The 16,891-nt window shown below is 43.7% G+C and overlaps 1 protein-coding gene across 5 annotated transcripts in view; it reads right to left on the bottom strand.

Annotated features, from left to right (window-relative positions):
- The window catches only part of TMEM169 (transmembrane protein 169), a 20,308-nt gene extending 3,443 nt beyond the window's left edge, over positions 1 to 16,865 (bottom strand). Inside the window, exons 1-3 of one of the 5 annotated variants that reach the window (XM_023220616.2) lie at positions 16,751 to 16,822; positions 15,901 to 15,987; positions 2,487 to 2,879 (exon numbers count right to left, since the gene is read on the bottom strand). In XM_023220616.2, the coding sequence (XP_023076384.2) occupies positions 2,487 to 2,757 (271 nt within the window). In that variant the 5' untranslated portion in view covers positions 2,758 to 2,879; positions 15,901 to 15,987; positions 16,751 to 16,822. Of the gene's footprint in view, positions 1 to 2,486; positions 2,880 to 5,053; positions 5,117 to 12,465; positions 12,519 to 15,900; positions 15,988 to 16,750 lie in introns of those variants that run through there. The other 4 variants (XM_023220607.2, XM_023220598.3, XM_023220627.2 and 1 more) reach the window with 4 other exon arrangements.
- Positions 16,866 to 16,891: the final 26 nt, after the last annotated feature.

Raw genomic sequence — 16,891 nt, 5'->3', positions numbered from 1 at the left:
CACACCACACATACACACACATACATGACGCACCCACACAGAACAAAATAGCCATCTTTTGGCCACCCTAGAAGTCTGGGTGGGGATGGGAAAATACAGGCTTTAGGCAGGCATGGACCTTGGGTCCTGTGGCCTCCTTGCCCCACAGCTGAGAGATAAGACGAAGTCACCTAAAGAGCAGGGCCCTGGATAGTGGCAGGAACTCTGCTTACCCAGAGAAAAGGAATGTGCAGTCCCCCAAGCCCCATCTTTTCCCAGTCTTCATCACGGTAAACACCACCATCTATCCTCCCTGTCATTCCTGTCAATCACCCAGGAGTCATCATTGATTCTCCTCTTTCCCTCACTCCCTGCCTCTGGTCAATCAGCAAGTTCAGACTGCATCCTGAATCCAGCTTTCTCCTGCTATCACCCGAACTTCTCCATTAGTGCTACTGTGGCTGCAGGGACACAATAGTCTCCCATCAGCATCCAGTCTTAATCCTTATAATTCACTCTTTTTAGAGAAGCCAGAGTGATCTTTTACAAATATAAACAAGATGATGTCTCTTTGCTTAAAAGTCCTCCATTGCCTTCCTCTTGCACTTGGAACACATCCCAAACTCTTTGCCAAGACCTGCAAGGGTCACCAGGATCCAGCCCCTGTCCACCTTCCTGTCCTCCTCTCACCATCCTCCCGCTTATTCCCTATACTCCCTACACTGAAATAACTCCTTTCCATAAACAGGTCAAAGCTGCTCTCACCTCAGGGGGCTTTGCCCTTGCTGTTCCGCCTCCTCCAAAAACTCTGCCCTAGAACTTGTCACGGTGGCTCCCTCATGTCATTTGGATCAATTCAAACGTCACCTCCTCAGAGAAGCCTTTCACAACCATGCAATTTCTCCCCCACCACCTTCCACCCTCCACCAGTACTCATCTTCCCATCAGCGTGGTTTTGTCATCTTTGGAACTCATACCACTACCTGAAAAAGTATCTTTTATTTGTTGACTTGTTCACTGTCTGTCTTTCCCTGAAGGTCAACTGCAGAAGAGCAGGGAAATTGCTTATCTTATTCACTGTGAGCATATGTCTTAGAGATCTATACATCTACACAAATAGATCTGCCTCATCTCTCTACGGCTGCACAATAATAATAATAATAATTATTATTTTTTTCGAGATGGAGTCTTGCTCTGTCACCCAGGCTGGAGTGCAGTGGCAGGATTTTGGCTTGCTGCAACCTCTACATTCTACAAACACACATTCTCCATCTACCAGGTTAACACAATTCTTGTGCCCCAGCCTTCTAAGTAGCTGGGACCTCAGGCATGCCCCAGCACACCTGGCTAATTTTTGTATTTTAGTAGAGATGGGGTCTCACTGTGTTGGCCAGTCTCAAACTCCTGTTGTTGGTCTCAAAGTCCTGACCCCACGTGATCTGCCTGCCTTGGCCTCCCAAAGTGCTGGGATTATAGGTGTGAACCAGCATGCCCAGCCTCCACAATAATTCTTAATACAAACACGTCATAGTTGCATTAGCTGCAACAAATATTCTTATACATGCCTCCTTATACAAGGATAACATGGGCACAAGTTTCATGGAGTAGATATTGATAATTTCTGGGTCATGAGGTATGCATGTTTTGAACTGTGAATTTTACTAAGTATTTAATAAATGTTGACAAGTTTCTTCTACAAAGTAGTTGAGGCAGTTTCCACTTTCACTAAGGTGCGTGAAGTATATCCATCTCTCATATTGATGTACTCATATTTTACCCAATTTTTGGCAAGCCTACAAGGGAAGGAATACTATATCTTATTGTTGTCATAATTTGCCATATGATTTTCTTATGGCAAATTTTCTCATAATTTTCTTTATTTATATGAAAGTCAACAATTATTATTTTATATACATTAAGTAGTTAGCATAGTCTGCTTGTGTTACCAATTTTTGTGTATAAATCAGCCTTTTCCATTACATTAGGAATTCTGAAAGGGTCGAGATTTCTGTATTATCTAGAAAAAATGTAATAGGTGCTCAGTAAATACCATTTGTTGAATGAAGACTGTAATATTGCACCAGGCGCAGTGGCTCATCCTATAATCCCAGCGCTTTGGGAGGCTGAGGCGGGTAGATCAGTTGAGGCCAGGAGTTCGAGACCAACCTGGACAACATGGTGAAACCCAGTCTCTACTAAAAATACAAAAATTAGCGGGGCATGGTGGCGCATGCCTGTAGTCCAAGCTACTCAGGAGGCTGAGACAGGATAATCACTTGAACCCAGGAGGTGGAAGTTGCAGTGAGCTGGCATCACGCCACTGCACTCCAGCCTGGGTGACAAAGCAAGACTCTGTCTCAAAATAAATAAATAAAAGATGGTAATATTGCAAGAAGAAATGTATGACCAAGAAGAAATAGGTCAGTGAGCATATGCCTGTCTGTTCTGGAAGATGCCCTTTTGGTTTCCTTCCCATGGCTTTAAACAAGTGGGCTAGAGAGACTTACCATCATCCACAGGATAGTCTAGGAAATCATCTCCCTCCTCCTCTTTAGGCCGATCTCCACCTTCTGATTCACCAGGCTCCTCATCTGTTTTCTCATTGTCTGAGCGGTAGATGATGATGGATTCTGGGCGTGACTCTTTCCTCTTCTTTTTCCTGCGCCCTATTGTGGATTCCCCATCCAGCGCCAGGGCAGCAGCCACAGCCTTCCTGAGAGAGCCCTGGTGGGGGCTTGGGAGCTGGACCTGGCCTTCTACTGCTGCTGGCTCTTCCATCCCAGCACTTACGTCTACCTATGTATTATAAAGAGTCGGATTTCTTTGAGCAAACTCACAGTTCACACATCACAGAGCTTCTTCCTAGATGGGGCTATGCATGTCTCAAGGATGCATTCCACCTGAAAGATAGGAAAGCAAAGCCATCAACAGGAAGCAAATGGGGTGAGATGGACAGGAATGTGGGAAAGGATCCTCAACTTGGCATAAGCCTTCCTCTCCCTTTACTTCTTGCAACACCTTATTTTGGGAGTGCAATAGAAATCTCTTACAATAGATAGTGAATAAACTTTTGCTACAGTAATATTTTTGTCATTTATACAAACGTATAATATTTGGCAAAATCCATGTGAAGGAATACTATATCTCATTGTTGTCATAATTTGCATTTTCCTTATTCATATGAAAGTCAACAATTATTGTTTGTTTTTACATACATTAAGTAGTTAGCATAGTCTGCTTGTGTTACCAATTTTTGTGTAGAAATCAGCCTCTAGTTGGAGCATGCAGAGTATAACGAAGTTGGGTGAGGAAGCCTTACCAGTAAATGAGAGTTAAGAATCACAGGTAGGCCAGGCGTGGTGGCTCACCCCTGTAATCTCAGCACTTTGGGAGGCTGAAGCAGGTGGATCACCTGAGGTCAGGAGTTCGAGACCAGCCTGGCCAACATGGCAAAACCCCGTCTCTACTAAATAGCCAAGCACAGTGTTGGGTGTCTGTAATCCCACTACTTGGGAAACTGAGGCAGGAAAATAGTTTGAGCCTGGTGTGGGGGTTGGAGCAGCAGAGGTTGCAGTGAGCCAAGAACGTGCCACTGCACTCCAGTCTGGGAGACAGAGTGAGACTCTGTCAAAGAAAAAAAAAGAAAAAAGAAAAAAACCACAGGTGGCTGGGACCAGTATTCCAGACTTCTGGCTACTGAGTCATACATTAAAACTATACTCAAATGGATAAATATAACATTAAGCAAGCCACTCAAAGATGGTACAACCTCACCAACCATGTCTACCTTGCTTTTCTGTAAAGGAAATCTGTCTCCTGGCTTCTTGTCAGCCCACAATCTCAAAAAGTTGCTGGGATTTGTCCTATCACATGCTGGAAGAGCGGTGGAGAGGCTTCACTTTCACCCTTAAAATAACATTGTCTCTCCACTTTCGGTTCTGGACAGCACAGGTCTATATACCTGTCCTTCATTATTTTTCCTGGTAACTTATTTGTTAAAGAAAGCAGGTCATTTATCGTGCAGATTCTCATAGTCTGGTTTTTGCTGATTGCATCCCCACAGCATATTCCTCTGAACTCTGTGTTATGAGTTGATAGTTACATAGAAAGTCTTGATCAATTTCATGTTGAAATTTTTTTGGTTGATGGTTTGTTTTGTTTGGCAAGACAATTTTAGAGGTGGTGTTTTGTACTTCCATTAGAAGTCCCCTAATGTCTGGTTGACTCTTTTTGTGAAGTTAATAGCCCATTTATGGCCATTGACTATACCCATTAAATCATTAGGGGTTACCGAATGATGATATTCCATTTCTCTCACTTCTTCATTTATTGGCTAGAATACTCTCATGCAATTTTAACATACTCAGTTTTAATCCTAGTGAAAGAGGCAAATGTTCCTGCTGTTATGCAATATTATTGGCATTTATACTGTGAAAAATAGCTTATGAACTATAGTGGTACCCCCGATGGATATGAAAAGTTTCCAAGCTATTTACCAAAAAATTCCCCACTTTTCAAATAACTGTGCATATTATTGAGAATAGCAAGCTTCTGCTCACAACCCTGCTGCCCCACACTCCTCGAGGCTGTACACTCTTCAGCAACTCCAGGTTACTGGCTGTTACTTTTGTTCCCAACTCCCAAATCCCTCACTGTATTTCAGTGCTCTCTGGGCCTTTCCTTTCTTGCCACATGTACACCATTTGCCATCCCTTTATTCCCAATAATAAAGCTTCTTCTCCTTTCATGTGTATTCAAATGTTCCCAGTGTCTAGTGGACTGGCCCAGTGGATGGGAGTGGGGCAGTGGAGAGAAGAAAGAAACAAAAATTTCACTAGGCTCTAGGATTCCAGTAGGCTCCATTCATTTTGAAGCAAATCCCATGTCTAAAAATTATATATCTTTGGTAATTACCATGTGACAGGAAGGACTGTATATCATATCTCTTCAAATGCCAAAATACATATTTTTTTTCTCATTTCAATGTTTCTAAAATTTAGGTGAATTTTAAGCCCAATGGAATGGCTTTTTCTTCCCCTCCAGGCAGGGGAGTTCTCCTCTGCTGCCCTCTCACCCAGTATTTCCTCTGTCCTCTGTTAATTTTCTTTTCTTTCTTTCTTTTTTTTTTTTCTTTCTTTGAGACGGAAGTCTCGCTCTTTCGCCCAGGCGGGACTGCAGTGGCGCTATCCCGGCTCACTGCAAGCTCCGCCTCCCGGGTTCATGCCATTCTCCTGCCTCAGCCCCCTGAGTAGCTGGGACTACGGGCGCCCGCCACCGCGCCCTGCTAATTTTTTATATTTTTAGTAGAGACGGGGTTTCACCGTATTAGCCAGGATGGTGTCGATCTCCTGACCTCGTAATCCGCCCGCCTCGGCCTCCCTAAGTGCTGGGATTACAGGCGTGAGCCACGGCGCCTGGCCCCTCTGTTAATTTTCTTTGTCTTTCCGTTGCATTGGCAGGTGTTGGATCTAAATTAACTTTATACCTGGGCACTTAACCCGATGCCTGGAATAAATCAGGCACCCAGCGACAGAATTGGGAATCTTAGTGGTAGGATCCACAGGAAGAAATAGGCCGGTTTCACTACATCCTTACTGCCTGACTTTGCCTGGGGGGTGTACTGTGGGCAGAAAGAGCGCAATTATCTTTAAATTCTTATACATGGAGCTTTCTGGACCAGGAGATTAAGTTGGCTGAGGTGTCTAAAAGTACAAAGATGTGTCCAGGGAGAAGCAGGGGAGAGAGCCCTCTGAAGGTAAATAGCTCCAGAGGACAAGTAATCCAACCATTAGAATGCTGAGCAGGCCTTGGGCAATGATGAGCTCCACCAGGGCTCTTCTACCAAAGTGGCCTCAACACAGAGGACAGCGGACCTCTACCCAGAGGAAACTGAATGTGGAGGCTGAACGCGATCCACCCCCAGGTGAAGATTAAAGATAAAAAGAAGTGTGTGTGTGTGTGTGTGTGTGTGTGTGTGTGTATATACACACACACACACACACACACTTCTTTTTATTATACTTAAAGTTCCAGGATATACATATATATGTATATCTATATATGTACTTACACATATGTATATATACACAAATGTGTATATATATACATTTCTAATTCTACTCTCTAAGTAGAATGTTTAATACAAAAATGTTTTCCCTGATCAAGTCCTCTTGTAAACTGACACTCAGAAAGCTGCACCATGGTAATTCTATGGTAGGAATGACCTTTGAACAAACCACTTTGTACCTACTTGAAGGGTGCAATGATCACAGCTTGGGAGGCCACCCTAATCCACTGTGTTTTCCTACTTATCTCTTCTGTTTTTCTCTGTAGTTTCCTGGGGCAGCTTGTGAAGGGCCTTCCTTGGCCCTTCTATACAGTGTAAGTTTTCACACTAGGGGTTGAGACCCTGAGGAGATTAAAGGACCAGAACTTTTGAGCTGGGAGAAGGTTTATGTTCTGTACTCCTTACTCCTTCTTTGAAGATGTGCCTAGATGTTCAGAAGGGAGACAGAAATGTTAAAGAGTACATGTGAGAAGGCAAGTTACAAATCTCATACTTCTTGTTCCCTTTTCCTCTCTCTTTGTTGAGGGGGTAGTGCTCTAGGAAGATGTGGCAGGGCAAAGCGAACACATGCATGGAGATCATGACCCTTATTAATGGGCCTTACAAACAACAAAAGGTGGCCGGGTGCGGTGGCTCATGCCTCTAATCCCAGCACTTTGGGAGATCAAGGCAGGTGAATCACTCAAAAAATTTTTTAAAATTTAATTTAAAAAAACATAAAAAAGGTATGGTGTTTGACACTCTTGATTTGGTTGGGCACAATGGGAGAGGCCAATATTAGATAACAGGAAGAGCTTTCTGAGCCCAGGGACAGACTAATATAGAAAATAGCAGCTAAGAGAAGCTTTGGAGTCTCTCGGGGATATAAAAAACGTGATCATCTTGTCAGCTGATGGTGGAGAGGGACAATCCTATTGGAGGCAAAAAGAGAGATGACTTTTGAACATCCCATCAAAACCTTAGATAAGAAATATGAAATGTGAAGGGTTGGTGAGCTCCTGACCATTCACATTAGGGGGCTATTTTTTGCTTCAGGCACAGCTCATTTTAGAAAGGTGCCCAGCCAATGTCTACTCACAGTAGTCACAGGACAGAGACACTGTCCTTGATTTACCTTGAAACATGACTTCCTCATCTCCCTACAATTAGAACATTATCCTTTGAGACTACAAAATATTCCCACAAACTTAGGAAAAGATGGATTGTTTTGTAGTCATGGTAAAAAGTAGACAGTAGAACCAGTTTTAAACCTGTTCAATTGATTAACAACAATCTCCCTCAGCATCTTAGTCCATTTGAGCGGCCACTAAGAAAATACCGTAGACTAGATGGCTTATAAACAACAAAGATTTATTTTGTACAGTTCTGGGAGCAAAAAGTCCAAGATCAAGGTTAGGGGTTTGGTTAAGGGCTCACTTTCTGGTTCATAGAGGGTACCTTCTCACTGTGTTTTCACCTGGTTGAAGGAGCTGGCTCTCTGGGCCTCTTTTTTTTTTTTGAGAGGGTGTCTCACTCTGTCACCCAGGCTGGAGTACAGTGGGGCAATCTCAGCTCACTGCAATCTCTGCCTCCCGAGTTCAAGTGATTCTCCTGCCTCAGCCTCCCAATTAGCTGAGACTACAGGCGCCCGCCACCACGGCCTGGCTAATTTTTGTATTTTTAGTAAAGATGGGGTTTCACCATATTGGCCAGGCTGGTCTCAAACTTGTGACCTCATGATCTGCCTGCCTTGGCCTTCCAAAGTGCTGGGATTACAGGCGTGAGCCACTGAGTCCAGCGTCTGGGTCTCTTTTATGGGGGTACTAATCCCATTCCTGAGGACTCCACCTTCATGACCTAAAGCCTCACCTAAAGCCATCACCTTGGGGGCTAAGATTTCAACATATGGATTTTGGGGGAACACGAACCATACCACAGCACTCAGCAAAGTTGTTTTTGGAAATTAACCCATCAGTCAGTCCTTTGTTTCTGAAAGTCAATCAGGTGAGTGACTCTGTCCCTGTTTGGCTGACTTTCACACTAGTGTGAGTTGACTTTTGGCCAATCAGGGTCTGGCACTCTGATGTTGGCTTTCAAAAACGTGCTCACTTAGGCAGTTGTTGATTTAACACGTTTAAAACCAGTTCTGGTGACTACTTGTTATCACGAATACTGAAAAAACAGTGTTTTCCTAAATTTGGGGGTATTTTTTATTGTTTCCTGCAAGGCTGGAATGATATCAGATGTCTCAGTACTAGAATATGAATTATCTGTTGTCATGCAACAAATTACCCGAAAAGTAAACGTCTAAAACAATAAAAAAGTTATTATCTCACACAATTATGTGTGTCAAGAAACTGGGAGTGCCTTAGCTGGGTGGTGAGTAGTCTTCTCTACCTGCTTCCTGCCTATAGAATTTGGAGGTCCAAAAGCCTTTTGTTTTGTTTTGTTTTGTATGGTTTCTGAACCTTTTAGTGTTCTGTGAATAGAATTTTCTCAAAAATTCTGTGGGATTCCTATAAATAGTTTCTCTGAGTCAGAAATGTGAGAGTGGCTTAGCTGGTTTTGTTTCAAGATCTCTAAAGATGTCAGGGCTGCTGGCTTCCCCCAGTGTGAGTGGTCTGAAAACAGGTATTTTCTTTGACCACCCTGACTTGACTATTGATCCCATCTCTTCCTCATCCTTGATTTCCTCCTTCTCCAATAGCTCCAACTTCCTTTTACTGGCTCTTTCCTCTTTGCCTTCAAACAAACTCAGAGTTCCTTATCTAGAGAAAAATAACTTTACCTTGCCACTTTATCTGATAATCCCATTTTTCTCCACCAAGCTTTTCTATCAAATAGTTTATAGCCACTCATATCCAGTTCCTCCTGCAATCTTCTGCCCTCTTTTTCTCCCACCTCCTAACCTCTGTACACACACACACACACACACACATGCACGTGCAAATCACTTGCAAAGATGATTTAGGCCAGGAAATTAGCATTTATCAAGCCTTATGTGTCAGGCTGCAAGGTAAACTCTTTATAGATGTTACCTTACTTGCATGTCTCAACAAGCTTGACAGGTAGGTCTTATTTTCCTCACTTCACCTATTAGGTTCAACATGTTAAATATAGCAGTGAGAGAACTTGGGTTTAACTCTATACTTGCATAACTCTAAAGTCCAGAATTTCCCCACCGAGATGTAGAAGTCAAGGCCGGGTGTGGTAGCTCACGCCTCTAATCCCAGCATTTTGGAAGGCCAAGATGGGTGGATCACTTGCAGTCAGGAATTCAAGACCAGCCTAGCCAACATGGTGAAACCCTGTCTCTACTAAAAATACAAAAAGTAGCTGGGTGTGGTGGCGCATGCCTGTAATCTCAGCTACTCAGGAGGCTGAGACAGGAGAATCGCTTGAACCTGGGAGGTAGAGGTTGCAGTGAGCTGAGATCTTGCCACTGCACTCCAGCCTGGGCGAGACAGCGAGACTCTGTCTCAAAAGTAAAATAAATAAAATAAAATATAATGAAAATAAAAAACTAGAAGTAGTCAAGTTGTAGTAGCTGCAGTGAGCAGCTGATGGTTTTTGGTTTTTTGGTTTTGTTGTTTACTGTCGAAAACTCTATTTCTCCTTCATTTGATGACAGATCCACTCATTTCGGTGAGGAAGTCTTGAAAGTGCCTGATGGGATCACAGTGACCACTTCACCATTCTTATTCTCCTTGTCACACCAGTGCTGTTGATTCCACTAATTTCCAAATCTTTCTTGAACCTTCCCTCACCTCCTTTAACTTTCTACTCTCATTCTCTTTTACCTCTCGAACCTTCCTTCTGTCTCTTTTGCTCCCTTATCTGCCTTCTCCAACCCATAATTGCCAGTGTTTTGTAGGCCCAATTCTTAATTCATTGTCCTCTATTCTCAATAGCACACTCTGTTCCTCTTGTTGAAATATACAGCCTTCCTGCACACAGCTGTAGGACCACTGCTATACCAAGAACACCCAAATCTAGATCTCAAGACTGTATCTCCAATAGCCTGGCGAATATTTTCTAATTGAATTCCCATCATTTTAGCAAAGCATGTTCAAAACAAACTCATGTTTATTTACAGCAGACAACCTCTCAGTGTTACCAAGAGGAAAGGAAAAGGGGGAAAGGACAGGAGAAAGGGATGAAGAAGGAAACTCCACAACATTTGTGGAGTTTACTGACTGTGTAATTTGGTAGGTTCTGTGTTAATTGATTATATAGTACAGGCATTATCTCACTTAATTACACATTCAAAAAGTATTTATGTATTCATTTATTTTTAGAGATAGGGTCTTTTTATGTTGCCCAGGCTTGACTTGAACTCCTAGGCTCAAGCAATCCTCCCACCTCAGCCTCCTGAGTAGCTGGGACTACTGTCATGTGCCACTGTGCCCAGCTTCAGTAAATATGTATTAAGTAACACTATGTGCTAGATATTGCGCAATTGTTCTAGGTACAACAATTTTTTTTTTTTTTTGAGACAGAGTCTCACTTGGTCACCCAGACTGGAGTGCAGTTGTGCAATCTCAGCTCACTGCAACCTCCACCTTCAGGTTTAAGCGATTTCTGTGCCTCAGCCTCCTGAGTAGCTGGGACTATAAGCATGTGCCACCATGCCCAACTAATTTTTGTACTTTTAGTACAGATGGGGTTTCACCATGTTGGCCAGGCTAGTCTCAAACTCCTGACCTCAAGTGATCCATCTGCCTCGGCCTCCCAAAGTGCTGAGATTACAGGTGTGAGCCACCATGCTGGCCTAGGTACAACAATTTTGTGAAGCAAGTATTATTTTGCAGAAGAGGACACTTGGACTTAATAATAGTAACAACAGAAACTTATTGGAGGTTTATTGTGTGCCAAGTGCTCTAAGTACTTTAAAATAATCATATTGTTCAATATTCACAACAAACCAATGAAGTAGGTACTTTTATTGTTCCCATTTAGAGGAGAAATTTGCTCAAGCTTACATAGGTAGTAAGTGGTGGGGATGGAACTCACACCCAAGTTTGCTAATTTCAAAGCCCATGTTATTTTCATTGTGCCATACTACTCGCCAACATTTATCCAAAGATCTATAAACTTCTAGAATGTTCTTTGATGAACCCATTTCCTATATGAAGGACATATTTCCATATACCTAATAATAATTAGTCTCAAAGTACTGCTAGTGATTTCTATGAAATCTTTTTGTTAATTTGTTCATTTGAATTTCTCCTACTACCATATGCCAGAATACAGCCTTCATACTACTTCCTGTAAACTGGAAGACATTCTAAAATAGAAGACGTTCCTCTACCATTTTTTACCATATTAATGGTGATTAATAAAACAAAATGAAACAAAACAAAACAATATTTTTATTTTGTCTTGCCATTACTGACTAAAATATATCTGAAGGCTTGCCTGGTGTTTGAGGCTCTCCATATTTACGCCCCACCCTAGGATTCAGTAACAGTTTTCCCCCCTTCCCTTTCCCACAACATGACTACTCAACACATCTGCTTATGTTGGTTTCTTCATCTTTGTCACACTTCACCTTTTTCAAGCCTGGCTCAAGACACACTCACTCACGTCCTTTTCTGTGACTACCCCAGCCCCCATGTCCTCTCCTCCCACCCTAACCCTGTGCTGCAGGTGTATGGTGAGAATTCAATGCATGGCCCAGTATTAAATGCCTAATACATGACTGACACTTCATAAATATGTTTCTATTCCCTTTATTTGGCCTCCTTCTATTTGCAATGTAATAGCATTTGCCATCTGAACCATACTCTTAATACTTAATTACACAGCATTTCACATCATTGTATGGATTATAGATGGCATCATGAGTTTTCATTCATCTTCCTAAGTAGATAACAAACTTCGAGAGATCAGAAACTCTCTTACTCTTCTTCTTCACCACCAACGGGAAAACCCCAGGGCTGGACATATAGTACAAAGTCAGTATGTACTTGTTGACTTGATAGGACAGAGAAGAGAAAACGCCTTACCAGAAATATGACATAAACAGCTGTTAAGAAAGAAAAGCTTAATTCTCTTCCCCATTTTTGTATACTTTATTATGCTGTTAGTATTTGATCTGAGAAGCAGGTTCTAAACATCTCTCCTTCCTTTTAGATTTCACAAGAGAGAGGTTAAAAGAAAATTTTACCCAATTTCCAAGGCTTTAATCAATAGACTTGAGAGGAGAGAGAGGACTTTGTGCTTTTCTCTGGAAGTTAAACTGTGCCCATCTTCCACTTCCACTTCCAGTCTAAAGATTATTAATAGGCTGGTCACGGTGGCTCATGCCTGTAATCCCAACACTTTGAGAGGCCAAGGCAGGTGGATCGCTTGAGATTAGGAGTTGACCAGCTTGGCCAACATGGTGAAACCCCCTCTACTAAAAAATACAAAAATTAGCCAGGCACGGTGGCACACACCTGTAATCCCAGCTACTCTGGAGGCTGAGGTAGGAGAATTGCTTGAACCTGGGAGGCGGACGTTGCAGTGAGCCAAGATCACGCCACTGCACTTCAGCCTGGGTGACAGAGCAAGACTGTCTGGAAAAAAAAAAAAAGATTATTACAAATGTGATATTACAGAGTGTTAGCTTCAAGCAACCATTAACTTTGGACTCTTGGTCATTGTAGGGGGGAAAACAGGTTTTTAAGAACATGCTTATACTCTGCAACTCATGCTTAGAATAACTGCTTTTAAGCCACTTTTGAAAAAAACTGTCCAGATAATTCTTTTTTTCTTTTTGAGATGGAGTTTCACTCTTGTTGCCTTGGCTGGAGTGCAATGGCACGATCTCAGCTCACCACAACCTCTGCCTCCCGGGTTTAAGCAATTCTCCTGCCTCAGCCTTCTGAGAGGCTGGGATTACAGGCATGCACCGCCATGCCCAGTTAATTTTGTATTTTTAGTAGAGATGGGGTTTCTCCATGTTGGTCAGGCTGGTCTCGAACTCCCAACCTCAGGTGATCCGCCCACCTTGGCCTCCCAAAATGCTGGGATTACAGGCGTGAGCCACCGCTCCCGGCCCAGATAATTCTTAAATTCATCTACCCAACTTTCCCATCTCCACTGCTTCTCCTCTGGTCTAGGAGGCCACTGTCTCTTAACTGTGATTCTAAAAAAAAATGCTCCTATCTTCCAGCTTCCACTCTTGCTGCCTTCCAATCAATTCCTCACTTAGCAGTAAGAAACATCTTTTACTTAATTTTTTTTTTAAATTTTTTGAGACAGAGTCTCACTCTGTCACCCAGGCAGGAGTACAGTGGCGTGATCTCGGCTCGCTGCGACCCCCACCTCCCTGGCCTGATTCTCCTGCCTCAGTTTCCTGAGTAGATGGGATTACAGGTGTGTGCCACCACGCCCAGCTAATTTTTGTATTTTTAGCAGACATGGGGTTTCACCATGTTGGCCAGGCTGGTCTCAAACTCCTGACCTCAGGTAATCTGCCCACTTCAGCCTCCCAAAGTGCTGGGATTCCAGGCATGAGCCACGGCACTCAACCAGAAACATCTTTTTAAAACATATCAGATTGCCGGGTGTGGCAGCGCGTGCCTGTCATCCCAGCTTCTTGGGAGGCTGAAGCAGGAGAATTGCTTGAACCTGGGAGGCAGAGGCTGCAGTAAGCCGAGATCGCTGCCACTGCATTCTAGCCTAGGAGACAGAGCGAGAATCCATGTCAAAAATAAAAATAAAAAAGAAAATCAGGCTGTTTTCTGCTTAAAATCCTCCTGTAACTTCCTACTGTTATACAGGTGGAAGTCCATGTGGCCCAAGGACCTCCTGATCCTGCCACTCCATCTATACCACCATAGGAAGTACACTGTGCTCCAATCACACTGGCTGTGTATTTATTCCTCAAGAGCACCAAATGCTTCCAAATGCTTGAGGTCTTCTTAAGTGCTGTCTATTTTGCTGCTCTGCCACTCCACCCCTGCCTCTTCCTATGCCCGTTTTTGTTTTTTTGAGTCCTTGTTCAAATGTCTCCTCCTCTGAGCCCTTCTTGACACCCGAACTAAAAACTTGACTCCCTGCTCTGCCTCTCATTATTCTTCATCACAGCAGCTTGTTTCCTGTATAAGACTTACCAACATTTGGAATTATTTATTTTTCTTTTACTTATGTATTGCATAGCTCTTCTACTAGACTCTAAGCTCTATGAAGTGGTACCATAGAAGAAGACCAACAAGTAGATGTTTGATAAATCTTTTTAAGTGACTGGGTGAAGTGGTAGCAACTCAGGAATAGCTTATTTCTGTGAAAGCCTGAGACTAGGGAGAAGTTTAATAAAAAGACATCAGTAAGCTCCTTTATATGCCTCGTTATGGCACAATTGCTAGGTAGTTTTGCTTCAAGGTGGGGGCAGGACCAGATACCTCATTGACATTCTTTTAGCACTGAGATTCTGGAAGTCTAAATGTTGAGAATCCCACAAGCCCCTGTCAGTCTGAGCTAGCAGCTGCTTTGCAGAGGGGAGAAAATAAAGTTACCAGGCAGATGGGGTGGGGGAGGGGTGCAAAGATGAAGGCAGTCATTGCTAATGGGGTATGACAGAGCCCTGGGGAGAGGTTTGGGGGTGTGGGAGGACCTTGGCCACAGGAATGCCTTTTTACCCAGGACAAAGAGGGCAGTGACGCAGAGCACAGGGAAGAGCAGCATTTGATTCAACCAAAGGAGTGGTCAATGCGGCATGGCGTGGTTGCCTTGGGAAGAGATGCCTCAACTGGAGGCAGAATTAAAATCTGAAAACAAAGAGCGTCGAAGCAGCAGAACTATTGCTGTGCTTCCAGGCCTTTTCGCCTGGAACTTAGCGGATTAGTGGACTTTCAAACCCTGACAGAGGTCAGAGGCAGAGGCAAAGAGATCATGCCTCCTAATTTTAAACAAAAGATCACTTGAAGAGACCCCAAAGCTCTCTTAATCGCAGGTTCTGCCTGGATGGTGAAAAATCGCCTACTGACTGCTCATCCTGCAGGTTCCTTGCAGCTGAGGAATGGCACCCTGTCATCCTCAGTGGGCATAATTGGCTTGCAGCCCCCAGTCCCTGTTTCACTGGAAGACATCAGAATCCCACTCTCAGTCTACTCAGCAGCCACACAGAAGCTGCAGAACAGCCAGATTCCCACTGACCCACCCTGGCACACCTCTGAGAATCCATGGGTCCAGACCAGGGCATAAATCATGTTACGTTATATCTTCAGTAAAGTTATCATTTAAAAGAATTAAACTGTCCCCACCCACAAGAAAGAAAGCCTGGACTTTTCCTGAATAAGTTACCCCTCAGAACTGAATCAATATTTCTTTTCCTTAAAAAAAAAAAAAAAATACTTTGTCATTGGGATCAAACCAAGAAGAGTTATATTTTTCTGCAACAATACTTTGAGCTTTCCTGTTTGAATTTACTTTGTTTTAAAGGAGGTGATGGTGTTGTAATTTTGAAAAATTGGTCCTAACTACAGAATTGACTTAAGTAGTAGAGGTAAGTGATTCCTGGATAAACTATCTAGCAAATGGCAATGAGGAGATTTATCCCTTTCTTTAATGAGTGTAGATTTGAATCTGTCAGCAACAAAGATAGAGGGAGAAGTGTTTCTAAAAAGAGATCAGAGAAGGACAAGAGGATGGAGGAACAGGGAAGTGTAGCTGTCCAACAAGAACCGCAGCCTGGCTGGTGGGTGGGACCTGATGGAGGAAGTGATGTCTGATTCCTCTGTCAACCAGACCCATTTCCAAATGGCTTTTGAATCCTAGGTGGTAGGTCCAACAAAAGGATGACGGCATTTATTTGCCTTTATAGTGTTTTAATACCTGTCAGGGGAAAATGCAACACTCTGACAACAGCCTTAGAAATAGCATCCCACCTGGATTGTTAAGACCACGGCAACTGGCACATTTGGCCAAGTTCTTATGGTGAAGTCTCAGTAGGCCAGTCCAGGTGTAATCTCACTCTGGTGGGTTGACAGCGGGAAGCAAGATGAAAAATAAGGAGCATATCTGAATATAAATCACTGTTACTGGGCACCAAAACACAGATGAGAAATTTCCCTCATCCTCAGCGGGTTCACCCTACTGCACAAGGAATGAACTACAGGACATGATCTCAAACACCTATAGATGCATCTTGCAGGAAGCATCCACCCTTCAATGAAAGATCCTCTTCTGGACTTGCTATGCAGCCCAGCTGAAATGGATCAGGTCTCAAACCTGGTAAAGATGATCTTTCCCCTTGATTCTTGGGTGGGGAGTGGGAGGTGAGACGGGGGTGGGCCTGAGTTTATTTTTTAAATCGTGTATTCTCTTGGTTCTGTGGAAAACTGCAACCGTATCTCCTCTTCTCCTTCACTCTCTCTCCCGGGCTCCCTCCCCAAGGATGAAAGGATCTGAAAGTCGGATTTCTCCCCCTCAGCTAAGCCTGCCCTTTCTCTCCTTCCCAGCCAGCAGCACACAGCACCTGGAGCCCCAGCATCGCCGACGTCCGACCCTGGAAGGCGGGGGCAGCGAGGGCGCCGAGCTGCAGCCCTTTTCCAGCTGCACTGGAGATTTAATTATAATTAATCGTGAGAGCTTCAGCCTTGAGGATTGAATTTTTGAAATAGAGCACACCCCGCTGGTTTCTTTCTGGTCTCTCTCTCTTTTTTTTTTTTTTTTTGCATTTCCCTTCCACCCTCCCCAATGGCATCGAAATTTTAAAAAACGAACGAGGAGTCTCACCCACACCTGCCCAGGGACCGACGCTGGCGGAGGATGCGGATAGCCGGCGAGGAGCTGTTCTGCTCCGGGAGGATGCGGCTTTGCCGCGGCGCGCGGGCGGGGCGAGGGGCGGGGCGGGGCGAGGGGCGGGGCGGGGCCGGG

This window comes from Piliocolobus tephrosceles, chromosome 11 (genome assembly GCF_002776525.5).
Source record: "Piliocolobus tephrosceles isolate RC106 chromosome 11, ASM277652v3, whole genome shotgun sequence".
Lineage (NCBI taxonomy): Eukaryota > Metazoa > Chordata > Mammalia > Primates > Cercopithecidae > Piliocolobus > Piliocolobus tephrosceles.
This window is presented reverse-complemented; position numbering and strand designations above follow the sequence as displayed.